The following is a 27,447-nucleotide window of genomic DNA, read 5'->3' as shown; positions in this document are numbered from 1 at the left end:
ACATCTCCCCGTCACCACTCCACTTCTGTCAGCCTTTAAATGAACGCTGCTCAAGTCTGTCACTTCTATTTGGAGCCAAGAGGAAAAACTGTTGTTCAGTCGTTTGGAAAGACACAACATTTCTGAAAGCACTCAAACGTCTTCACATTTGTCTTCAGACACATCCTGAACATTTAGGAACTAAAGAACGTTTCAAATATCAAAGATCAGAAATATAGAAAAACAACAACAGCTGCAGTCAGTGAACTCACCTCAGAGTCTCCAGTCGACAGTTTGGACTCTCCAGTCCAGCACACAGAAGCTTCACTGCTGAATCCTGCAGCTTGTTCTCACTCATGTCCAGTTCTGTCAGATGGGAGGGGATGGACTTCAGAGCCGAGGCCACAACTTCACAATGAGTCCCTGAGAGTCCACAGTCAGCCAGTCTGTGATCATAGAAAATACAAAATGTGTTATTATAAAAGCAGAAAGTCTGCATTATAAACACAGACTGAATGTATATGAAGACAAAACAGAGTGAGGTCATAATCTGATGAACATCTGCTCTTCACATCTGTGCTTCAGCTCCTCTTACTGTGTTTGACATGACACAACGATTGAGTCTCTCTCAGACCTGCAGACTTTTAATGAGAATCTTTGTTTGGCTTTAATCTGCAGATGAAGGAGGAAGATGGTGTCACATTTAGGCTTCCATAATGTCCACAGTCTGTCACTGAGATCTGATCCAGAGTCAGAGTGAAGACACACATGTGGACTGTTTCCTGTCTTGAATCCAGAACATTTTGAATGAGCTCAGCTCAGTGAAGAGTTCCAGCTGGAAAGACGATCTCTGTTTGCTACCTGCTGCTGTCAGGTACGACTGTTCACGTCCACACTCAGGAAAAATCTGCTGACTGTCACCGAACGGAGCAGAAATCTCATCACTGGACAATAATGATGAATGAACTCAGAGCTGCTGATATCACATCTGATTTCAGGGGAACTAAACACAGAAATGATTGGCTCGTTTTAGCTTTCTGAGCCATTAGTCTGCAGGTTTATCACTAGTTGGCAGAAACAGACTTGTATTAATGTTCAGCGCTTCAGTGTTTGTGACTCCAGATCCAGGTGACAGCAAGTCAAAATGATGTTACCTGTCTGTGTCCAGCAGCAGCCTTTGAATATTGTTATAAACTCACGTGGATCAGTTTGTCTTTGATTGGTTTGTAAAGTTCAAATTCATTTATATTCATCAACTCTAAATGAAAAATGTTTTTCTTCTTCTATGTTTATTATTAGAGTAACAAATTCTTATAGTTTCCTGTTGTTGAGAATTTCAGTGTAAAACCACTCGGACCTGTGCATCACTGCACACTGTGAAAGTATTACTGCAGTTTAATCTATAATCCTAATCAGTGTGTTTACTGGACTGTAGTCAGACCTCCGTTATACCAAAGGAAACACTGAACGTCTTCAAAGTCACAATAAATTTATACTAAATGCTAATAAATACTGGAGTGTTAGAAAAGATGCTTCCAGCGTGTTTGTCTTTGATAGGGTTTATTCTGTTCGTCTACAGTCTGACCACTTGGGGGCGCTTTTGTCTCTTTTGCTCTGAGCCTTGGGTTTATTCAAACTGATTTTAATAAACTATTTTATGCAAGTTGAAGCTTCATCTCCATCTCCAGTGGTTGTTGCATATTTTATGACTATATTAGTAACAGTCAGAGAGTTTAGAGTAAATTAGATCTTCACGTTTGATTTTTGACACAACATAAATGGTGAGCCAGTGTCAGAGGAAGTGACAGCATCCACCGAGGACCGGGGGGAGTGGGAGGACTGGGGGACCAGGCCAACAAAAAGGTGATCACTGATACAGGTCAGCAAACATTTGCTCATTTGGTGTCTTAGAGCAGACTCCGCCCAGCTTTGTCGTCCATGGTTGCTCTTTCAAAGGAATCTAGTAACATATTATTTTACTTAATGATCTACTGACACCACTGACTATGCAGGACAACCCCACGTCTGGAGCCAGTGCACATGTGCAGTTCAATTCCTGGGCAGGTTCTGAAGATGGCCGAGCTGTCGAGGACAAAGTTACTAATGTGAAGCTAATGTGGTTAACAAAGATCTTCATAACTATGTGGAGCACAGTGTGCTTTCATCGTGGAGAAATCACACTGAAGAACTCGGCACACATTTTGGGGGGCCTTTCTGTTTGTTGCTACAATCTGCAAATTTCATTAAAAGTTTAATAAACTATCATCTGGTCTTTATTTTTAGTTAGCACATACCTTAAAAACTCTAAGCTGTAAGCTAATGATAGTTACATAACAGCAGATGCATGCTGGTGCAATAAGCTGTATGTTTTATTTTTGATCTGATTAGTCAAATAATCACAAAAATAATTGTTTGTGGCAGCCCTAGTGTGACCTCAAATAAGAAATGATTGCAGTTTATGACTGAGTAACTAAACTATCACCAACTGATAATATTAATGATCACATCTGGACTCACCGAGCCTTTCTGAAGTTCCTCACAGCTGGAATCAGTCTCAGTCGTCCCTCCTTTGTTGTGTTGTACTTCTTCAGGTCCAACTCATCCAGAACCTCCTCTGACATCTGCAGCATGAAGGCCAGAGCTGAGCAGTGGATCTCAGAGAGTTTCTTTGATTTGTTCTCTGACTTCAGGAACTCTTGGATCTCCTGAGATAATAAGATGTCGTTCATCTCCATCAGACAGTGGAAGATGTTGATGCTTCTGTCAGGAGAGGATTTTGTCTTCCTTCCTTTTAGATTCTTGATGACTCTCTGGATGGTTTCTGGACTGTTCTCTGTCTGACCCAGCAGACCTCCTAAGAGTCTCTGGTTGGACTCCAGACAGAGGCCATGAAGGAAGCGAACAAACAGGTCCAGACGACCATTTTTACTCCTGAAGGATTTTGTTAGTGTTTCCATCAAAAAATTGTCCAGAGATGACTCTTTGTATTTTTTTCCCAGGAAGTCCTTCAGCACCTCTGACTTCCTGTTGGTGAAACAGTGGAACATGTAGACTGCAGCCAGAAACTCCTGGATGCTCAGATGAACAAAGCAGTAGACTGGTTTCTGGAAGATCACACACTCTCTTTTGAAGATCTCTGTACAAACTCCTGAGTACACCGAGGCCTCTGTCACATCCAGACCACACTGCTCCAGGTCTTCTTGGTAGAACATGATGTTTCCTTTCTCCAGATGTTCAAACGCCAGCCTCCCCAGCTTCAGAAGAACTTCCCTGTCAGCCTCCGTCAGCTCCTGTGGACTCGTCTCATGTCCCTCGTGGTACTTGTTCTTCTTCCTCTTTGTCTGAACCAGCAGGAAGTGTGAGTACATGTCAGTCAGGGTCTTGGGCAGCTCTCCTCTCTGCTCTGTAGTCAACATGTGCTCCAGAACTGTAGCAGTGATCCAGCAGAAGACTGGGATTCTACACATGATGTGGAGGCTCCTGGATGTCTTCATGTGGGAGATGATTCTGCTGGACAGCTCTTCATCACTGAATCTCCTCCTGAAGTACTCCTCCTTCTGGGCGTCAGTGAAGCCTCGTACTTCTGTTAGCCTGTCAACACATGTAGGAGGGATCTGATTGGCCGCTGCAGGTCGGGAAGTTATCCAGACGAGAGCCGAGGGAAGCAGATTCCCCTGGATGAGGTTTGTCAGCAGCTGGCTGACTGATGACTTCTGTGTGACATCAGACAGCAGCTTCCTGTTGGTGAAATCCAATGAAAGTCTGCTTTCATCCAGGCCGTCAAAGATGAACAAAAGCTGAGAGACAGCCAGCTTCTCTGCTGTGACCTTCTGTAGTGTTGGATGGAAAACATGGAGCAGCTCCAGAAGACTGTACTGCTCCTCTCTGATCAGGTTCAGCTCCCTGAATGAAAGCAGAACCACCACACTGACATGTTGGTTCTCCAAGCCCTCTGCCCAGTCCAGAGTGAACTTCTGCACTGAGAAGGTTTTTCCAACACCAGCCACGCCGTTGGTCAGAACCACTCTGATGGGTCTCTGTTGGTCAGGTAAGGCTTTAAAGATGTCCTGGCACCTGATTGGAGTGTCATGGAGGGCGTCCATCTTGGAAGCTGTCTCCAGCTGCCTCACCTCATGTTGGCTATGAACCTCTTCACTCTGTCCCTCTGTGATGTAGAGCTCAGTGTAGATCCTGTTGAGGAGGGTTCTACTTCCTGTTTCATCACTTCCTTCAGTCACACGTTCACATCTCCTCCTCAGACTGATCTTATGTTCATCTAAAACCTCCTGCAGACCAACATCTGCTGAAAGAAAGAAAAACAGAAAGAAAACTCTTCAATGTCTGAACAACAACAAGAAGTCCAGTTTTCAGAAATGAGTCCATCAGCAGACAGATGTTCAGTCTTACTTTGTACACAGCTGCTCTGACTGGCTGTCTGCAGTCCAGCTCTGCTTCTGGATCTTTCTCCACACTGGGGACAGGACCAGTCTCCTGATGAAGCAGACTGGTCCCAGTATGAGGAGATGCACTGTCTGCAGAACCAGTGTCCACAGCTGGTAGAGACTGGATCCTTCAGGACGTCCTGACACAAAGCACAGCAGGACAGCTGCTCCTCCTCACAGACACCACTCCTCTTCCTCTTCCTCCCTCTGTGAACACATTTCTTTATCACTAAAATCATTGACTGTCAGTGACAAACATCCAGATTTGATGACACTGTGCAGAAGCTCTGATGGTCACAGAGAAAAGTCAAAGTGGAGAAACTTGTGTTTGAGTTCAGAATCCAAGTTTCCTTTGCTGTTCCTGCCTGTCTTATTAAACACAGAGTGATCAGCCTACAAACTCCACAGTAAAAGCCTTCATCACAGAGCTGATTATGTCCTTCACTGGATGTACTGGAAGTTTGGGATCCATCACTTTCAACTGACCTTTGACCTCCTCTAAAAACTGTTGTGGAGCAGCGGTGTCACATTCAGAGCTTTCAGCTTTATTTTGAAAGAGTTCAGTCATCAGGAAGTGAACTTCTGGGTTCTGATTTTCTTTCTATTATTTTACAGAAGTGAAGAAGAAGAACTAAAAGCTTTGAAATGATCTGAGTGATATTTTTGAACATTGCCACCAAATTGAGTTCAGCCTCCAGCAGTAACTTTGTTTCATGATGCCTCCCTGATGATGTGATGTTTGATTACAAACCTGTTTATGTGTTAGACATTAATCACATGAACACAGGCAGAAAAAAGAAGCCAATGAAACAAATGACAGAAACGTGTTCATTCACTGCCATGATCCATATTTTATATGTACAGATGTTTGTAAAGAACACGTGTGCAGCGCTTTGTTCTGAGTATCTGCTGTCAGCACACAGTGCAGCAATAACTACAACCACACGTTTCTGTAGATCCTGAACATCAGCCTGGAGGAATCTGACCTCAGGTCTGCACACAGAGGAGCTTCACCTCTGGGATGATGCTGGCTTCAGCTCCTTCTACAATCAGGCAGAAGCTTCTGCACCATCAGGACACAAACAGAGAGGAGCTTCTATCCTCAGACCATCCAAGTCCTAAATCAGAACATGCTCCCCTCATAGCATCACCATCAGGGTTTAAACAGGACCTTACATCATGTTCTTGTCTCACTGTCATATTTCAGATCATACCTGATTCATTATGACGTCACACGCTGCTACACTGATCCTGCTGCTTCATTACTGCTGATATTACTCTGCTCACTCTGTTCAGTTACTCTGTTTACATCACTTTGCTCATTTGCTTTGTTCTGCTTGCACTGCTCTGTCAGTACATGCTGTGCTAATGTGGCACAAAGCACTTTAACATTACATCTGCACAATGTTTCATTATTTCATTTAATGATTGTTTCTAATGTTTTGTCCAGTCACAGGAGCAGCTCAGCACATTTCACTGTGTTGTACGTGTATGACGATGCCTGTGACAAATAAACAGCCTCGGACTCTTCAATCTTCTGCATTTCTTTGGAGATCAGCTCAGTGGCCTGTTGAGACCATCTTTCTATTTCTGATGACTCAGTTCAGATTATTATCCTGATACTTTCTTTTAAAATGTGATGAAATCATTTATCTGATGTTCTGACACAAATACACCAAAACAATCCCAAACAGCACAAACCACCACGTTACACACAGTGTAATAAAAATACAGGCAACTACAAATAAAAACACTTTTAAAATATAAACTAAAATTACAAAGTGGTCACAGAATTTCAAACACCCATAAATGAGTCAGCAGCTCTTTTACATGGTCAGCTGAGCTCCATGATTGAAGAACATTGTTGCTGCAGGTTCATGACTGAAATATGGAGGACCTATTTCTTTGGACCGGTCACTCCTCACAGACACACAGCTGGATGCTGGAGACTGTGACCTCTGACCTCTGCAAACACAAACACATCACATGAATTACTGATTAATCTCTGTTTAAAATCTTTTAAGCAGCTGCAAACACACAAACTGGATGATGTGATGGTTTCTGTCAGTAATAGTTGTCTCAGATTAGAGTACAGACGGCTGCAGAGACGTTCACAGCAACAGAGAAGAAATCATTACCTTGGATTGCATTACTACTACGATTGATACTAGCATTATCGTACCCGGACCACCATTAGGAATCATTTATGATGTCACTGGCAGAACATTTATAGAAACAACCTTTGAACTCTGAGTCAGCAGCTCTCTTACATGGTCAGCTGAGCTCCATGATTGAAGTTCACTGTTGGTGCAGGTTCATGACTGAAATGTGGAGGATATTCTTTGGACCAGTCACTCCTCACAGACACACAGCTGGATGCTGGAGACTGTGACCTCTGACCTCTGCAAACACAACCACATTGCATTCATTTCACATCAATTAGTACACCACAAAAGGCATGCAAGAAACACAGTCTGAAGGCAAACTTCTGGCTTCAATAACATTCAACAGGTCAGGTGGAAACTTTTCTCAGATTTGATTCATGTTTTTATAGAACGATCCAGCTAAAAAAAATATACCATTAGGTCAGAGGTCAGCAACCTTCAGGACCCAAAGAGCCATTTGGAGCCAGTTTCCACGCAAAAGAAAACACTGGGAGCCACAAATACTTTTTGACATCTAGAATGAAGATAACACTGTATATACTGTTTTTTACCTTTATGCTTTGTGTGAACAACTAAGGTGTGTTGCTTATGAAATCCATGAAGTGCTACAGAGAAAATTACATGTTATTTATGTAATGAACACATTTGAACTCTTAAAGAAATATAACCAAAGGAAAGACACCCAGCTGAACTAAAATGATGTAGCAAACAAAAGCTGCTGTGAGCCGCCACCCTTATATCTCCTTTGGGCTTTTGGAGCCTTGACCTGACTTTTAAAAAATAATTGAAAAAAAGCTCTATGCTGCTGAAAGATGAAAAATAGATATTTGCAAAATTCTGCCTAAATATGTATTTTACCTGGTTAATGTGTGTGGCGGGGCGTGGTCTGCAGCGCCGCTGCAGGGGAGGCGGACGCACCTGAGCGGCACCCGCAATCACGCCTCGCCGCCTTAACGTCTGTGCTGTTGTGTTGGTGTGTGTCGGGCTGTGAGCTGCAAAGCTACAGCCGGCTGTGTGCGTACAGCAACCGTGTGTGAAAAGTGGTCAATAAAGAGAAGCTGAAAAGCGTGTTCATGCAAACATCGTCGGGTCTGCCGTGATATGTTTACAACGGGACTTCTGCTCCTGAACCTCTGCGCACAGCGTCTGCAGGTCGGGGCTGTACGAAGTCACTTTCATCTTTACAGGACTGTAAGCTGTCGTCTGTGAGGCGTGAGCGGTGTTTGTTTTTAACATAGTTCACGGTGGAGAACAGCTGCTGACAAAATGTGGATCCGAAGATCCATAATTGGCCTACCTGGGGCTGAAAGTCTCGATAAATGCACGGCGTTTCGGCGGGTACACCGGCTTCCACGAGTGTGACGCTTATTTGAACGATGAAAAAATAAAAAAATATAATTTTCTTTTTATATTTCAATATCACAATAATCTTCCAATTTAGAACTACAAGTTAAAAAAGAACATAAATAAAATACACTTCAGCTAAATACTTCTAATTTATTTTCCCAAACCACGAGGAGCCGCACTGTAAGGACTAAAGAGCCGCAGGTTGCCGACCCCTGCATTAGTGTTAGTCAATGTTGCAACTGAACTGAAAAACAAAAGATTTTGGTCAGGTCCAAAGAAACAAAGTCACTATTAATACAACACAACCCCCCCAAAAAGAGCCATGTAGACCCCGGGCTCTATGGGTCTTGTGCTCGGAGCTTGTTCCTGTGCTGCCATGATTAGTGCCTCTGTGCTGTCTTTCAGTCCAGCTTTGTTCAGCCACTGGTAGGATTTCTGGATGTCAGCCACTTCCTCTGCCTGCTGGTGGTGCAAACTGTGTTGTTCTGAGTTTCATTGGACGTCTTTGTCCAAAGCACCAGACAAAGGGCAAAGTAGATGCATTTGCATCAGCAGGAAAATACACCCCAAACTAGCATCATCATTATACAACTTTAACAACTGCCACTAAATGATACTTCATACACAGACCAGTGTTAGGTTAAGTTATGATGTCACTGGCAGAACATTTATAGAAACAACCTTTGAACTCTGAGTCAGCAGCTCTCTTACATGGTCAGCTGAGCTCCATGATTGAAGAACATTGTTGCTGCAGGTTCATGACTGAAATATGGAGGACCTATTTCTTTGGACCAGTCACTCCTCACAGACACACAGCTGGATGCTGGAGACTGTGACCTCTGACCTCTGCAAACACAAACACATCACATGAATTACTGATTAATCTCTGTTTAAAATCTTTTAAGCAGCTGCAAACACACAAACTGGATGATGTGATGGTTTCTGTCAGTAATAGTTGTCTCAGATTAGAGTACAGACGGCTGCAGAGACGTTCACAGCAACAGAGAAGAAATCATTACCTTGGATTGCATTACAACTACGATTGATACTAGCATTATCGTACCCGGACCACCATTAGGAATCATTTATGATGTCACTGGCAGAACATTTATAGAAACAACCTTTGAACTCTGAGTCAGCAGCTCTCTTACATGGTCAGCTGAGCTCCATGATTGAAGTTCATTGTTGCTGCAGGTTCATGACTGAAGACTGGAGGAAGTCTTTCTTTGGACCAGTCACTCCTCACAGACACACAGCTGGATGCTGGAGACTGTGACCTCTGACCTCTGCAAACACAACCACATTGCATTCATTTCACATCAATTAGTACACCACAAAAGGCATGCAAGAAACACAGTCTGAAGGCAAACTTCTGGCTTCAATAACATTCAACAGGTCAGGTGGAAACTTTTCTCAGATTTGATTCATGTTTTTATAGAACGATCCAGCTAAAAAAAATATACCATTAGGTCAGAGGTCAGCAACCTTCAGGACCCAAAGAGCCATTTGGAGCCAGTTTCCACGCAAAAGAAAACACTGGGAGCCACAAATAAAGAGAAGCTGAAAAGCGTGTTCATGCAAACATCGTCGGGTCTGCCGTGACATGTTTACAACGGGACTTCTGCTCCTGAACCTCTGCGCACAGCGTCTGCAGGTCGGGGCTGTACGAAGTCACTTTCATCTTTACAGTTAGTCTGAGAGGTAATCACACACACTCAGAGGTGCTGTTGTACTGGAAGCATCACACTGACGGCTTTCTAATGTTGGAGCTTTGGCCCTAAAGTCCAAACCAGTTATTTTAGAGGCTCAAAGTCTTTAAAAAACACCAAAACCATCACATTATTTAATAAGTACATGATCAGGTGGATGAAGGAACTCAGTGTGTTTGGGATCATCATCATGGTGAGGAGCCCACATGTTACGGCTCCTTTGGAGAGAAGCTGAGGATCACTGCAGGAAGTGAGCTCATGAAACCAAACTGCTGTTTGTGAGCAGGATGACTCTGTTATTGGACCTGCTCTGTGTTCTACATATGATCAATACTTCAAATATCTGTAAACATCTCATCTTATATTTGTTGCACTTGGTCACATCTGTCTTTAAAAATAGATTTTTAATGTCACTGAGAGTTCTTTTCTACCTTTATTGATTTATTTTGGAATAAATTAAATATAAAGGTGCCAAAAACTGCCTGCAGCTTCTGCTCTGTGACAGGAAACTACTGTCAGGCTCAAAATGACTTCAGCTTATTCATCACAGAGTGTTTATAGATCACAGGACACGTTACAGTTTCACTGTCGATGTTTTAGTTTAAAAGAATGACGTGATAAGATCTTACTGTGAATCTGCGCGCTCATTGGCTAATACCCTGAGACTGACAGGTGGTTATCCAATCAGCGTGCGGCCTCACACGGACATAAAACTCTTAAAGTTTGTTTCTGAAGGGATTTTCAGATCAGACCTGATGTTTCTGCCTGCAGCCTGTTTACCGATATAATCAATATCAGACATCAGAGCAACAGAAACCTCGGTGATCAGGACGCCGGGACTGAGAACAGGAAGTGGCTCAAACGTCGCACTTTCATAAAGTCAGCCTGAACTCCACTCACCGAGTTTCTGTCGCCATTTTAGTTTTAAAAGACGTCGTGATAAGGGCGGGTCTTACTGTGAACCTGCGCGCTCATTGGCTAATAACTTGAGATTGACAAGTCGTTATCCAATGAGCGTGCGGCTTCTCCCAACATAAAGTAGTTTCCTTTGAAAAACCAAAGTCTGATTATTTTTGCCTCCACTGACGGAGCCTGTTGTTCCCGCCACAGAGACACAGTAATGTCAGAGCGGTGTTAACACTCACCTGCCTCAGCACAGCTCTCACTCTCCTCCTGCTCTCTCAGCTAAACTCACTTCCTCTCTACTTACAGGAAACCAGCGCTCAGAGGAGCCGACCGGCCTCACGTTTCACCCACAGACACGAACAGCGTGGAATTATTTTATGTCATAAGAAGAAACATATTCATGTTAACACTCACCTGCATCAGCTCCACCTTCCTCCTCCTGCTGCTCTGAACGGAGGATCAACACTTTCACTTTCACTGCTCCTCCCTAAACACAGAGGATGCTGGGACTTGTAGTTTTTACCTTGTGTGATATTTATGGCTGTGACACTAAATCACAGCATGAAAACTTCCTGCAAACATGTCACAGGCGATAAAAGTTTCACATTAAAGGTGAAGTTATTTTTCTGTCTCATGTTCAATAAACAGTGAGCTGGGAAAACTGAAGAACAGACTTCAGACGTTCCCTGCAGAGTTTCTGCTGCTCGGTCGTCTGCATGTTGCTGAGACTGAGCTGATGATGAAGCTGTGACGGGTTTATGGCACGTTTGGTTCTGGAGAAGAGTTTTACTGCCGGTGCAGGTGAAATGATCAGAGGTTACAGCCTCTGGTTAAAGTGGAGGCAGCGATCAGGACGGCTGAGCAGCAGAGGTCTCGAGGGTCCTAAAGTGTAAAAGCATCAGTGTTAGTAACACAAAGATCACAGAATGGGATCATCCACACAACACTAACATCTAAATCCACGGCAGGAACTCTTCCAGTGTCCTGAAAAATCTGTGTGCACGATGCTGAGATTAAAATCTGTCTGCTCATCTTAATGCAATATTGTGAAGTTACAATTCTTTTCTGTAAAAAGAATTTTCATTTTTGTATATAAATAAATGTTGATGTTGTGCTTTGGGATCGTGTGCTTCAATTTGACTTATAATGTGCCAAATGACTGCAACAGGCGGCTTAAGGCAATGCCATCCAGAGTAAGGATCTTGTTAGCCACAGTGTTTCTAAGATTTTTACGCCCCGTTACAATAACCTCAGTTTTATCTGAACTTAGAAGCAGAAAATTAAAGCTCATTATGTGTCTAAGACATCCCGGCAGTTTAACCAATAAAAGCGGGTATCATATGCATAGCAGTGAAAATGTATGCTATGTCTTCTAAAGCACGTATAATGTAAACAGAACTGGTCTTTGCACAGAAGCCTGTGGAGCTTCATAATTAACCTCAGTGTGTGAAGAGGACTCTCCATTTAATAATAGCTGTAATAAAATGTTCTGGCCAACGGTGTTAAACGCTGCACTTGGGTCTAGCAGGGAAGATTTCAACTTTTCAATATGAATGAAGGCTGAAAACTGATTAGATTAATGTCTGATGATCTTTTCTGTGCTTCTTCAAGTTTGTAACACCGAACATATTAAAGGATGATATAAGGTTCACAGGAAGAGTTTAATTAGACACACATTTACTATTTTTCTTTATACTCTTTCTTTCTTGACATGTTTAATATGCTTACTATCAGAGGAGAAAATGAACCTTGTGTAGTTTAAAAACTTTTTATTTAATCAAACTGTAATGTTGTTGAACTCTGACGGACGTGTCTTTTAATCTTGTCAACAAATCCTTAATCACCTAAATGTGCCATTTATCATCTTGTAAAATGTTCCCTCTGCTTCTGTTGCACATCTCCCCCGACACTCTCTGCTTCACCAGCCCTGTGCAGCTGGTCCAATCGCTGCGTCCTTAAACTGGTGTGTTTAAATCTCTTTACCTCTGTTGTGAACTTCACACAAAGTTTGTGGTAACAAAATCAAACTGAGGAGGATCTGGTTTGAAAAACACACACTCGCGAGACAAAATAAAAACAGACTGCTCAAAGCAAAAGCAGGACTAAAAATAGACTAAACCATTACACACAAAACTTGAAAAACCTAAAGAGTGTGTGAGACTGCCAGCTGTGTCGTTCAGCAATAAACTCATCTACAAATGTGTTAGTAAAGAGTGACTTGTACTTCTGTCCCATTAAGCAACGGTTTAACAAATTTCACTGCAAACTATAAAAGGAATCTGGATTTAAATAGAACATAGTAGTGCAGGAAACACTAGTATAAGGTGTCTATGGAACAAATCTCCTTCAGCGTTCAAAATGACCAAAGTGAGGCCTACAGGCGTTTCTCTCAGTTGGTTGTGTTCAGGGAAAAAGCAGCTAAATACACTGAGACTGCTCCACATTGTTAGTGAGTTAACTCTGGATATCTGTAGGTTTGTCAAACTTGGAGTGAACAAAAGCAGAAAACAGTAAAAGATGCAGACAGTGAAAGTCTGGTTTATTTCATGAACACAATGAAACATTTTCGGCAAAGTAGCATACATGATAAATAGATACACATAACACGGACAGTGAGAAGTAAAACTCGTCGTCTTACCACATGTTATATTCTGTAAACTTAAAATAAACCACAGAAATGAGTGTTTTAAAGTCATTATTAAAAACATGAGTCAACATTACTGAAGTGACACTTTAACGATGCTTCACATCACCGTGTTTATGATGATAAAACATGTTCTCTCGTTAGTAGATGTCTGCGCTGACACTTGTCATGAAAATGTCCCGAGCCAGGGTTCCTCTTCAATTCTCCAATCTCCAATAAAGAGGAATTCATCATCTGCAGTTCGTCAAAAAAGTGCCATTAAAACAATTCAACAGATCCTCAAAGTTTGGATACAAACTGTTTTCATCTGTAGAGGTACACTTCATGCACTTATCAACATGCAGTTTAGAGGTTTGCATTAGAGTGCATTGGTGCTTGGGCATCTTTTATTTAGCATGGTTATACCATTGTGAATGTAGCTATATAAATAAATATGCTCAAGAGTCTATCATATGTTTGTCATGCAACTAAAAATTTGAAAATATATTTTTAAATCAGTAACTTTGCAAATTTAGAGGAACGGTGTCGCTGCAGCTCTCAGGATAGTCAGGCTTTTATTTATATTTGCATTCTGGTGTGTTAAAACTAGCAGCCTCTGTGTCCCGCTTGGATCATCATTCCGAAAATTCAGATATTTAAATAAAATGGTGAATTGGCTCGTGATGAGGAGCCACTTAGATCCGTAAAATGAGGTTTGATTCAATTAAACTCATGTGAATTCTACCTCTCTGCTGCTGTGTTCCAAACAAACGATGTTATCTACATGTCCAAACTGTGTGCTAAGTACCTCACACCGCTGTGTCTGGGATCCGAAAAAGTAAAAAGTTAAAACGCTATACCTTGCGGTAGTTGTGAAGTGCTGAGGAAAAATACAGGGTTTCTGATTAGGGTGTTTTTATACAGGTGGACTTGGTTTCAGTTGGGCTCTGAGATGTAGAGATAAAAGAGTAGGATGTAAAGAAGAAAGGTAGAAAGCCTATGGAGGTTCAGTTGGTCTGTAGAAAGTGTAATTGACAGATAAAAGAGCAGTTTGTAATGAAAAAAGCTGGAAACTATAGAGGTACAGTTAGTCAGTAGGAGGTGTAATTGTCTGCCTGCAGAGATAAAGGTGTGGGGTGTAAGAAAAGGTGTAAAACCTTTGGAGGTTCAGGTGGACATGGTTTCAGTTGACCTCTGACATGATAAGATAAGATAAAGGAACTGTTTGTAATGAAAAAGGTGGAAAAACTATGGAACTACAGTTGGGATGTGTGAGTGCTGGGATGCTCTTGATAAAGGGAGCCTCTTTTATTGTTTTATGACTTCTTTTGCTGACTGTTGGGGGCCTAACTGCCCACTCTGTCTAACTGTTGCAGAGTGTGACTAGTTAAGAATCTGTAGTTTTTAGAAGTAACACCAGAAAAGTTTATTTCTAAAGGAATACCTGTTGTTGTTTGTGGTGCTCTATTTAAAACTATTAGCCTCTGTGTCTTTTCGGAGCGCTAAAGAAAAAGTCAAATGCTCCTAAAGTAGATAAATCATCTATGTGTAATCAACAAGTCTTACTGTTGCAGTGTGTTTGTGACTAGTAGATAATTATAGGGCTAGTTGCATTAAAGGAACATTGGGGGTTGATACAGTGCTAGTGTGGCTGGGTGTGAATATGTGCTTTTAGAAGTATCACAGTTTGATTTCTAAAGGGATACATGTTGTTTGTGCTATTCTGTTTAAAAACTATTAGCCTGTGAAACTATTAGAAAAGTGAAATCAAAAAAAGTGTAGGTATTACTACTAATGGGAACTGAAGCAGTTGTAGGAATTGAAATTGATACTCAGCCCTAATCACATTGTCTCCTGTTATTTTTCTTGCAAACCAGGCGAAACAGGATTTAATGATAACATGCAGCAAAACTGAATCCTAAATCATCAAAGCAGCCGTAACAATGACACAAACAACATGTTTAATCAGTAAAAAATATTGCGAAATAAAGAAATCACAGGATAAAATGATTAATTAGGCAAGTTTCTTTATTTAAAATGTTTTCTTTAAAATATTTTGTATTAATCACGTTACAATCGAATAAAAAAGGGAAAAACTAACATTTTAAAGGTGTTATTCAGTTTTTCCTCCTGCAAATCTTTAGATCTTTTTTAGAAAAGCAAAGTCTTGATGAACCTGCATGAGTGCTCACTGTGTATGTTAACAATGATCAGATGAGTTTCTTTTTTGTTCATTTAAACCTGTTTTATATTTAGTTTTTTTCTAATTTGACTCGATTCACAGAAGATGAAGCATTTGAACTGAAGTTAAAACTAGAATTTCTTAGAGAGACTCCGCCTGAAAGAGTGAAACCCGCATGTGAGATTTTGTGGCCTCTGTGTGACTGTTGGTGGGTCAAAAAGGTTTCAGCTGCACAGCCAGACGTTATTGAGCGAGCCACCGGTTGAGAGGCACACTTCTCGCAGCTCCTTCCTTTCGTCAGACTTTAAAAGAAACATTTATAGGGTTTAGAGATATTAATATTGATACCACCTCTGGAGAGGTTACGGTGTTGTGCCAAAAAGTGATTTCCAATGTTTCTGTGTATTTTTTATGTGTAATATCTTTACGTACGTTGGTAAATAGACTTCGGTTGTCAGGTTAAGGCTGTGTGCAGGCAAGAGTGGAAGTAGAAGGACCCAAAGTGCAGACACTCGGAGGCGGAAAGTAACTCAAAACTCAGCTTTTATTGCTGGATGGCAAAAAGTGGCAAAACGTAACAAAAATCCAAATAACGTTACATGACCAGGCAGCCAGAACACACAGCATAAATGAAAGCAGATCACGACACCGACACAAAGAAACACAGGGCTTAAATACACAGAGGGAGCAATCAGGGAATGGGTAACAGGAGGGAAACACAGCTGGGGCAAATCAGGCCTAACGAGACAAGGGGAAGCAAAACCAGACACATTAACATCAGACATGGACTTTCAAAGTAAAACAGGAAACATAACACAGACTCAGGCAGGCTCTATAACAAAGGGAACAGAGACGTGGGACCAGGGCAGACACAGACACTGGCTGTATCCCAATTCAGGATCTGCAGCCTTAAAGTACGCAGCCTCAACGATCCTCAAGGGCCGCGTACTCAAAGACCGCTAAGGCCGGAAGTGCGAGGCTTGTGAAATGGGACGGTCTAGCCTCCGTTGCGCTGCCCAGGTTGCCTAGCAACCATGATACCAACAGCTGGAAACGTGTCTTACAGCTTTGTTTGACAGAAATGAAGGAGAAAATCTTTTGTGCATTTGTTTGTTTGTTTCTACATGAGCTTTGATCAATCTCTGTAAGATTAAGCTCAGCTATTGAACGGCGTATATTTGAAAGTAAAGGCTTTAAAACCAAGTTAGTACAAACGTCACTAATGTCACATAACTTTGCCGACATGTGGCCAACAGTAATGTTTTAATGTTCTTCGTTATTAAACATTTGCACATAAATAAGTGACGTAATATTCAGTACTTACTTAAAGTTTACTCTTCGGGCGCCCCTCATCCGCCGTTTTATTTCGGCAAAATTATCCACACCCACTGCCGCACTATGCATTCTGGGATATGTTGGGCCACGAAGTCTACACTGCCACGTCCTTAAAATTCAGGGAAATGAAGGACGCATTTGGGGGCCGCATTTCGAGCAGCCTTCGAATTGGGACAGCCTTCGTCGCGTCGCTCTGACGTAATCGGCCTTAAAATGCGGCCCTTAAGGCTGCAGACCCTGAATTGGGATACAGCCACTGACTGGACGTGGGGAGACAGCAGATAGGGGAGACAGCAACTATGGAACACAGACAGAAAACCAGAACACTAAAACTCTAACCAAACCCCACCCAGAGAACCTAAACTAAGAATAATCCTAAAACCCATAAAGCAAAGCTAGAATATAATGAAATAACAAAATCAAAGAACCAAAAACACAAAACACTGGGTCAACGACCCAGGGACCCTAACATCGGTGAACAGGGTTTACAAAGGGGTTTTATATAGAATTAAAAAGAAATCTGTGTTTCAAGTGTCTTTACAACTCTGTGTTATTGTACTTACATTATAACCAATCCGCTCCTTTATCCCCACTTAAAATATTTTTACTGAACTATTGTAATATTTCCTCTTGGCCAACTTACTCTTACAAAAGACATGTTTAATGTTAATGAGATTTTTTTTAACTACATAAATAAAGGTTATATAAAAGTCGCTGCCAAAAACTGATCGCGGCTTCTACCTTGTTACACGAATGTTGTTTGTGGCTCAAGATGACTTTATGTCATCCATGAGGGAAGCATTTGACATATGTTTCACATATTATAGCCCAACAAGTTACTTATAGCAGTTTAAATACGAGCAATCACTTTTTGGCAAATACCAGAAATCAGTTTTTGGCAGACAATCACTTTTTGGCACAACACCGGTGTCTAGCAGGTTTTATATTTTAGAAAGTTTAAAGCTCAGCTTAATAGAAGTAGTGTGGTCGTGAGTTTTGCATAAACAAATTTGTGCAAACCTCAATGAAGTGAAGCAACATTATAAAGAAGAGTGAGCCTAAATGACTCCCCAATGATGTGAGAGACTGATAGTCATACAGAAAACAATGACTTTGAGCTGTTGCTGCTAAACGTGCTTCTACAAGCAACTGAATCTTGGAGTGGACTTTGGTTTGTCTGCTCATAAATTGGTGGTTCATGATGATAAATGAACTTCTGAACTGGTTTAACATCAGTGCAGTGGCTGGTCCATTCCTTGATGTATATGTCAACGTTCAAAATGAGCCATTTAAATCAGCTGTGTTGGATCAAGGACACATCTAAACCCTGCAGGACAGCGGCCCCGAGGCCTGGAGTTCCCACCCTCAGTGCAGTGGAAATAGTCTCGTGCCAGTCTTGGTGCTGCCTTTGAGTCTATATTGCCGAACACTGTGTGCACACATTTTTTTCCTTCCTAAACAAACACACATTTGTAAAGGAAAATTTAAATTGAACTCACAGTTGGCGGTTAATCGTTATATAGTTTAGATGTACACCGAGAGACGCATTTAGTGGGACTTTTACACCGCCACAGATTTTCTTCTTCTTTTTTGTTACATTATTGACATATACTAGATATTTTAACCTAAGCAGCAACAATCATGTCTCTGGTACAGGCACTTTCCACCATGCAGGTTAAGCTAAAATGTGACTTGAAACAAATTCTGGGTTTCCGTTCCATAAAGGTTCATTTCATCTGGTAAGTTAGCCCCTGAGGTAACAGTCTATGTGAACATAACATACTCACTGACTCACACTCAACTTGACTGATAGTGATTTCCTGAATTAGGCAAAGCGCACAGAGGAAATTCATTTGCATATGTTTGTTTTCACAATCACTGAAATCCAAGTTAGGCATGTTTCCCTTTGTTGTTGTTGTTCTTGACACGAGTGCTTCAGTTATTTTCTCATCAGTATGTTAGGACAGAAAGGATTCTGTTGTGGATTTATGATCATCTCACGTGTGTCCATCTTTCAAACTCTTAGATTGTGTAGACATTAATGCAGCTGTCAGACTGTAGGCCAGTTTCTTTGCACTGTAAGCATTGATTGGATGCTACTGTAGCAATCAGTGCTTACACAAAACGTCCCTGCGTAAACCCTCAGACACACAACAAACAGATCAATAGTATCTGAAATTCAGAGTACGGATCTTTTTACACATTTCTCACAGAAAATCACCTAAATCGCTTTCGTGTGAGATGCACATCATGTTTGCCTCATAAAGACTTGCCCTGTATGTATTCATTTCTTTTGACTTTCACGTGGAATTGTCACCTAATATAACAGGTCCATCAGTAAATGGTGTCTATCTTCAGTTTCTGTCTCCTAGACTTTGTCCCTGTCAGGTTACAGCTGAATAGATAGTCATATCATGCAGAGACTGCATCGTACTATAATGCTCGTATGATCGCGTTTGTCATAAGTGGACTGGTCTTGTTGAAACGTTGCATAAACCTTGCCCAGTAAACTGTGAGTGCTAACATTTCTATGGCATATGCAAATACTTTAGACAAATCCCACAGTTGTCTATATTTGTATATTTGACAGTTTAATGAAGCATTTAGAAATCAAAGGTCAGATTAAAATGCTGGATCACAATAGAATGTGATATCACACAATACAATATTTTTAATATCACACACAGCATGAAAGTTTGCTAGTGTATATTATAAAAATATTACAGTATGTTGGTATAACTTTATCCCCTCCTAGTTTTTAAGATACAAATTTTGGCCCACACTGATTTGTGATCATATTCCTCTGTCCACTAAATGAAGATGGAGGCTCTGCTCTTTATTTCTGTGTTTCTCTGGAGAATCCTGGTAACATGATGGCTTTCTGTCTCTAAACACACACGAGCTTAACTCCGAATGAACATGATCAGAGTTCATTGAACCAACTCTGATCAGTCTTTTCTAAGGGTTTCAAGCCTTTCTTGTTCGAGCCTCTCTTTGTTGTTGCTACAGTTATGTGTAATTATTAATAGTATTGCAGACGTTAGCCTCTGCCTGCAGTGTTGATGTGGGTAAAGGCTTTAACCATGGATTAGTGGCAGGTCCCAGCTTGTAAATTGTGGAGCATTAATGCCCACTCCAGCTCCTGTAACCAAATATAAACAGTTGGGATGAGAGTTAGCTCAAGCCACTACAACAGCCAGCAAGAATGATCTGTTCATGCTAGCATTAACAGTGCCTATACACATAGCGACACACGGGGGAGGGGCCTAACTAATAACCAAGATGACTACAGGCTTGGAGGTGCTAAAAGTCAGATATACCAGGAGCAGTTTGGGCTTTAGAACAAATTTTGTGTAATTATAACAATATGTAATTTAGGACCTGGTTACATATGATGCTGCTGATTTTTTAAATCTAATTTTTACGTTACATTAATTTCTTTTTGTCAGACAGGGAATCAAACAAGTTCTGTTTTCTCGAATGAATCCCACTGTTATTTGTTTGTCCTACCAACAGGGATGTTTACATGGTATTCATGACTGCTGCACCTGATGACTTTCACAGCTTGAGGACTGCAAACATTTCCCAACAAGACATGAGTGGTGGGGTGATCGTTGGTATTCCTGATCAGGTGAGGATCTGTTCCCATCAAACCACCAAAACCAGTTGTTCAGGATGTTTACAGGATGAAGAATCCCCAGTTATTCTTTGTGGTTGGAATGTGCCTACATATGGCTGTGTGGGATTCTGGCTTACTTTAGGGTCAGAGCAGTTGGTATGTGGAGCAAATACTGACACAGTCAGAGTGGGCAAACCAGCAATAGGCTTGTTGTCATACCTGGAAGTCTGAAAGCTCCCGATGCTGGATGGTCTTTCTAGTTTTTAATGACAGGTCGTCTAACAAAGCTTCCATGAGGTGCTATAATGGAGACTGTCCTTTTCAAGGAGTTTCTCGTGTCTTATCCTACTTTTTTCTTTTTTTAATTAACAGGAGTGAGAATTTGAAATTCTCTATATTGACATGATTACATTTCTTCTATTAAATGAGAAGTACATTTTGAACACAGTATAGTGAACACAATATCCAAGAAGCTAAATCTGGTGAAATGGTTTTTTAGCTGTCAGCTTGAAAGGCTGATTGGGGTATTTTTGTCACCTTGCATGCGGGTGGCATGGACACCCGACTTTTGTGTGCATTTATCAAAAAGCTTGGATGATTTTGAAGATCAGTGGCATTCAACTCATGATCAGCGTTCAAGTTTTCTTAAAATCTTGTAACATGATAACTGGAAAGAAGACAGCTAGGATTTTCAAACTGATCCCATAGATGGATCTACTATGAAGCTGAGGGACAGCACTGCTTAAAAGATCCTTTTTAAATGACTCCAGCTGTCTGATTTAATGAGACCACGTGTGCTCAAGTTTCCTGCTCTGACTCGGCCTCAGAATGTCTAGAGGCAGAAATCAAGCACACTCAAAGGAAATAAGCGTATCAGTGGGCATGTGCTCAGCACGCAGAGTGGGAGTGACTAAAGGTGCCACTGCAGAGCATCGCAGTTGTTTCGTGTGATTAAGTTGTGTGTTTATGAACCTGTGAGTGTTAGTCCTTTTGGCAGGATGACTCGCATGAAGCTGTTATAATTGTTTGTGCATGTTAAAGTTATGCCTCAGTTCTTTGATACCATGTTGGTAGGATTATTTGGCACTAAGTTAATAGCAGTGGCTGTAATCTCCCGCAGTCATTACATCCAGATTACAAATAAAGGACTTTTCTATTGTTTAGTTTAACTGTGGCTAGCTTGCCATGTCCGTGCCTTATGATTGGCAATTTGTATGACGTGCTATTTAGGCAATATATGAGCTATAGTGACCCCTTGTGGATATTGTGAGATATTGCTGTGTTGAGTACATTATGTTTTCAATTGTTTTTCTAGTTATTTGTGACTCTACTAATGATAAAATTGCCTGTTTCTGTTTCCAGAAAACCATTGCTCATAGTCCCACATACTATACAATGATAAGTTCAAGTATGGCTGTACCTAATTTGGATTAAGCCTGGCAAGCACTTTGATGTAAACATTTCTTCTGTGGGACTTAAAGACAGTTAACCCAACTCCTGGACTGCTGCAGTCTTCCTGACAGAAAGCTTAGGCCAGGCTTGTATGCCCAGTATATATATTCTATAACGTGTGTAACTACTTCGTTTAGTTGTTTTTGTTTGGATTTAGTTTAGTTGTTTTTCTTTTCAGTGTATTTCAGTGTCAGTAATTTGTGTAGTGCTCACTCACATTTTCAACTGGAAAAGACCTGCAATAGAAACGTATTTAGGAGCAAACAAGTGAATGAAAAGTTTGACATCATTAAGGCCAAACAGCACCTAGTTTTCAACAAAAACACATAACATAAGAGCAGCAGTGACGATGCAGCTGACACACATGAACCCATTTAAACTGGTCCCAGTGTTTTTAGCCTAACTTGAGTCTTGAACCATTGGGGCAAATGAAAAATTCCAGCAGTTCTTGAAAGCAGCAACTCTGTGCTTTTTTTGTGATGTTAGGGACATTATGGTAACTCGAGGCAGAACACCATCCAAATCTTGGTAAATAACACATGAAAGAACAAAAGAAACAAACATGGTAAAAAGAAGCCAAACGTGTGATAACATTGTTCCATCACGCTCACTCACTATTCTCTCAACCTTTGCCTTCACGGGGCTGCTGCAACAATGTACCTGGGATTACCGTAATGATGCAAATATTAATGAAAAGTGCAGAGTTGCTGCTCTCAGGAATCATTGGACTTCTTTTAATTGAGGAAATGGATCAGGAGTTACGGTAGTTACAGATGTTTAATACAACCCTAGAAAAGAGCTTTCTGTAGTGCTGTGCGATACGGAAAGATTTTTTATGTATCCGATACAAGTAAATACAGGGCTGATATGATCTCTACTTTTTAATGTGGATGATGCATCATCAAAATGCCAAATTGTTTACATTTTCATGACCTTTACGTTGTTTTTTAGGGGGCTTCATCCTAATGATTATTAATGAGTTAAAACCGAGGACAGAAATAATAAAAGGATTTAGTTTGTAGCCCATAGTTTAAAAACAGTAATCACACATTATCCCTTTCTTTAACAGCAACACAAAAGGGTAATTATATTCCATTAAATCTGAGCCATATTATATTCAGTATATTTATTTTAATTTCAGTAAATGTTTTTATTTAAATGACATGTTTCAGTGAGATAAATGTGTTATTTCAAGGTCGTTGCATCATTTTTACTTTTCGAGTTGGCTAAAATAAGAATTAGCCAGTTGCACTTTAAAGTAATATAACCAACATATCGCCACAGTTATCTACCTGGATATTCTTCAGAGCATGCTTTCTTGCATGTGACAACAAGAGACCTCTCGGTTGTCTGGTGGAGCATTTAGCGCCTCGCTACATGTTTCCAAATCGGCATTTCTTCTCAGTGAAAGCTGTCCTAGAGAAGTAAAGCAAGTTTGTAAGTTTCTCTCTCAATGTTTGTAACGCATTCCCACGTTAAGCTTAACAACCGATATATGGAGCGACTGCCGCGCCTCCTCTCCCCCTCCCTCTCCTGCTGCTACTTCAATCATGAAACTAATCAATGATCAGCTGATCGCAAGTTCCGTCTCTCTTGTTTGTTTCCCACTTTGCGCCAGAAAGAGGAAACCAGCAGATAAACCACAGCAGCACGTTTAAGCTTGATAAGCTGTTGTTAGAATTTATTTAATATTACTTTAATGCCTAATGCTATAAGTAGCTGACAGCTGGTAACTGTGCAGGGGCGGGTCTAGCACAGTTTTGCCAGGGGGCCAGCTGGGGCATTAACAGGGAAAAGGGGGGCACAAAGAAATACTTTTCTTTCTTATTCTCGTTTAAAATGTCTCGCTTTTAATAAATAATTATCTGAATCTTATAACCAAAGTTTTTATCTAACGTAAAATGTATAGAAATCTAATATTGTATATAGTAACTATTAAGTCTAATATATACCCTAGTAAGTTATAGTACTTTTTCCTTTGGGAAGATACCATCTGTGCAGTCTGCAGTTCTGTTGAAGAAAGATGTTGAATCTATTTAATTGTTGTTGAAAAATAATTGATTTCTGTGCATTTTTTTAAAATACATGCATTAAATTAAAGTCGATTATGTCGATTAAGCATCACGAGGCAGAGGGTGGGCGATGGTTCCCTTTAGTTGTTTTTTTGCTGGGAGTTTGCAACCCTATTAGTTAGGTTGTTTAATATTTCTGCTAAGTACTCTTTAAAATACCAGAATAGGGAGGATGGTGCAGGTTTAAGTTTATTAGATTGATCAGTGTTGCTGAACTATGAAATATTTTGGGTGCAGTGTGTTTTTTGCATACAGGTATAACTAAATAACTTTAATGTTTTATTTTTTAAAACTTGAGTATGAACTTATACAAAATAAAGAAAGATATTAAAAAAAACTGTTTTATTGATTATAAAAATACGCTGTATCGGATTCATATCGATACTGGACACAAAAAAGTGGTATCGTGCGTTCTCTAGTCCATACAGGAGAGAACCAGAAACTAAAGAAACTAAATTGTGTGTTTACCTTTATGTTGACATCAGTGTCTGTTTTTTTTATTATTATTATTTCAGCATTTCAGCATCTCAAAATATTTTTTAGATAAAAGCAGTCAAAATATTTTTTTTAACAGATGAATCATTAAAGGATGGCAATTTCTAAAATGGTAACCAAAAGACCCGTGTGTTTTCTCTTTTGAATAATAATAATTATTGCTCATTAATAAGAAAACTATTTCTAATCCAATTCAATTTTCGAACAATCAATAAAATACTTTATGACTAAAATGATGAATAACTGCAGCCCTAGAATAAACACATTTTAGAGAAACTTGTGATTTTTGAGATGATGCAGTTTTAATTTGATAGTTTTTCCCCTTTGGTAACTTTGCTGTCCTCGCCCTGAGTTCCTTAGTTTCACCAGCTAGACAGCGAGATAACGATGCTCCAATAACCAGACTTATTTTCCTTTCTGCGCTGATTTATTGAAGAATGGCCTCTGACCATTGCCTTCTCTTTGACCATCGTAAAACTGAAAGTACAAAATACTGTATTAGCTAACTAACATTGTAAACTAGCTTGTTACACTCTTACTGCAAGCTAACAGTAGATTACAGCTCAGTATTCAATACCATCGTTCCCTCGAAGCTGGACAGGAAACTGCAGGATCTAGGACTGAGCAGCTCCCTCTGCAGCTGGATCCTTAACTTCCTGTCTGATAGACGCCAAGTAGTCAGACTGGGCAGCATCACCTCATCCCCCATCACACTGAACACTGGTGCTCCACAGGGGTGTGTACTGAGCCCTCTCCTGTACTCACTCTACACCTATGACTGCACAGCCACTAACAACTCCAACATCATTGTGAAGTTTGCGGACGACACTACAGTGGTGGGTCTTATCACCAACAGTGATGAGACGGCTTACAGGGAGGAGGTCAGCGCCCTGACCCACTGGTTTCAAGACAATCATCTCACCCTCAACGTCGCAAAGACAAAGGAGTTGATAGTGGACTTCCGGAGGTGCAGAGAAGTACACACCCCCATCACCATCAACGGCGCTGCTGTGGAGAGAGTGAGCAGCTTCCGCTTCCTTGGTGTACATCTGGCTGAGGATCTTACGTGGTCAGTACACACAAACAAAACAGTGAAGAAGGCGCAGCAGCGCCTCTTCTTTCTCAGGAGACTGAAAAGATTTGGCATGAGCCCCCGCATCCTCAGGACCTTCTATCACTGTGCCATTGAGAGCATCCTCACTGGATGCATCACCACCTGGTACGGCAACAGCACCGCCTACAACTGCAAAGCTCTCCAGCAAGTAGTGCGGTGCTCTGAACGGATAATTGGAGGTGAGCTTCCCTCCCTCCAAGACATCTACAGGAAGCGCTGCCTGAGGAAAGCGGGGAGGATCATCAAGGACTCCAGTCCCCCCAGCCATCAACTGTTCAGACTACTTCCAACAGGAAGGAGGTTCTGCAGCATCCGGTCCCCAACCAGCAGACTGAGAGACAGCTTCTTCCACCAGGCCATCAGACTGCTGAACACGTCATAGATACCTCAGCTTCACTACTGGAACTTCAACATTATGCACTCCACACTGTATATAAATGCCACTTGTTTTGCACATGTCCAACTACCAACCTCTGTATATTTTATTTTATTGTTTACTCTATTTAATTTGTAAAATATGTACACACACACACACACGCGCGTGTAGAAAAACATATTTAGTATACACATCCAGTAATGCATGTACTATTATATATTGTACATATATTTATTAGTCTCAGATTTAGCCGTTCTTATATTTTGCTTGTTTTATGTTATTGTATTTTTGCACACCTCTGTTGCTTGTGAAGCTCGCAAACAAGAATTTCACTCACATGTACTGTACCAGTGTACCTGCACATGTGATGTGACAATCAAAGTGATTTGATAACAAGATAAAACTTTCAAATGTACAAATTATCGTACCATTTTTACACAAAACAAAAGATAATAATTATTTTATCGTCACTCATACTTACAGACATATCTTGTCCAAGGCAACAACATTTTAAGGTCCATATCAGCTTAGAACGATAACTTTCCGCCATCTTTGATTTTTTCACGTTCTCATTGTTCCTTTCCCAAAGTAGTCAAACCCATATTACAAAGCAGCCACTAGAGGGAGCTCTAGGGCCGTTTGCAACCATAATATCCAGTTTACCTTATAAAAGGCAGAACAGTAACTATAGTGTTTGCAATAAATGGAGACATTTAAAAACAGAAAGCTATCATCTACTGTGATTCAAGTGTATAAACGAAACCACATAAAATGGCTTAAACTGAATATGGTCACGTTTTATTTTTTGTGTGGCCATTACTGCATTTTAATGGTGTTATAGATGCTGTCGAGGCTAAGCCGACATTTAAAGCCACTGAGCTGTTTGTTGGCAGGTTAATGCAATGTCACTGGTATGAATAAACGTATTAAACTTAGTTCAATAACTGAAACCATACTTATCTTGTCCTTTAGATTCTTTATTCCAACACAATTTAACATAACAGCACAGCGGTCACAATCTGTTTGCTCCTTCCCAACAACAACACACCTGCTGCTAATGACCTATCTACCTTAACCCTCACGTCATACTGGGCTCTTTTTGTGCCACTTTTTTCATTCGTATGAACGCCATTTCCGCTGTGTTGGGTGTAGCATAGCCAAACTTGCCAGCCGGTTTCGTTTTTGTAAAATCTTCAAATTTTCAGTCTGATTTTCTTACATCAGCCTAACACGGCTTAGCAGCAAAAATACTCACACTCAACACCCTAGGGACCGTTTTGTGCCCCATTGAAACCCATTATAAACGCTATTTTTCACGGCAAAAAAAATACGGTCAAATCGATCGCCAGGTTTCCAGCTTAGGTTTTGTTTTGGACTACAGGCCTTAGAGTTGTAATTTTTTTATTTGTCCACCGGGTGGCGCCCTTGCTCCACATGTGACGCCTGCTGGAACATACACATGTTCTCCAGCGGCCTGCTCGAGACAGATACCCGGAAAAGGCAGACTAATTTCCCGCGTACAGCAGCAGCCTGCCCCGCTGCTCGTTCCGGACCATTTTCTACCCTTAGGTTCGTTTGATTTTTTTATTTTTTTTTTTAATCAACAGGAAATGACGTATTTGTTTTCACGT

At 40.8% G+C, this 27,447-nt stretch overlaps 1 protein-coding gene and 1 pseudogene across 2 annotated transcripts in view; both read right to left on the bottom strand.

Moving 5' to 3' along the window:
- The window catches only part of LOC146682005 (NLR family CARD domain-containing protein 3-like), a 239,129-nt pseudogene that overhangs the window by 85,527 nt on the left and 126,155 nt on the right, over positions 1-27,447 (bottom strand). The gene's annotated exons all lie outside the window — the stretch shown is intronic.
- Positions 248-4,902, bottom strand: LOC146682010 (NLR family CARD domain-containing protein 3-like). Its single transcript, XM_085448513.1, has 3 exons — positions 4,387-4,902; positions 2,497-4,282; positions 248-425 (listed from the first exon to the last, which is right to left on the bottom strand). Exons 1-3 carry the CDS (start codon positions 4,658-4,660, stop codon positions 248-250), a joined length of 2,238 nt encoding a protein of 745 aa, XP_085304639.1. The 5' UTR covers positions 4,661-4,902.

The sequence above is a fragment of the Copadichromis virginalis genome, linkage group LG23, assembly GCF_057382275.1.
Source record: "Copadichromis virginalis isolate Kocher_CV1m ecotype Utaka linkage group LG23, C_Virginalis_male_GT1.1, whole genome shotgun sequence".
Taxonomy (NCBI): Eukaryota; Metazoa; Chordata; class Actinopteri; order Cichliformes; family Cichlidae; genus Copadichromis; species Copadichromis virginalis.
Note: the sequence above shows the minus strand (reverse complement) of the source record. Positions and strands in the feature narration are given on the sequence as shown.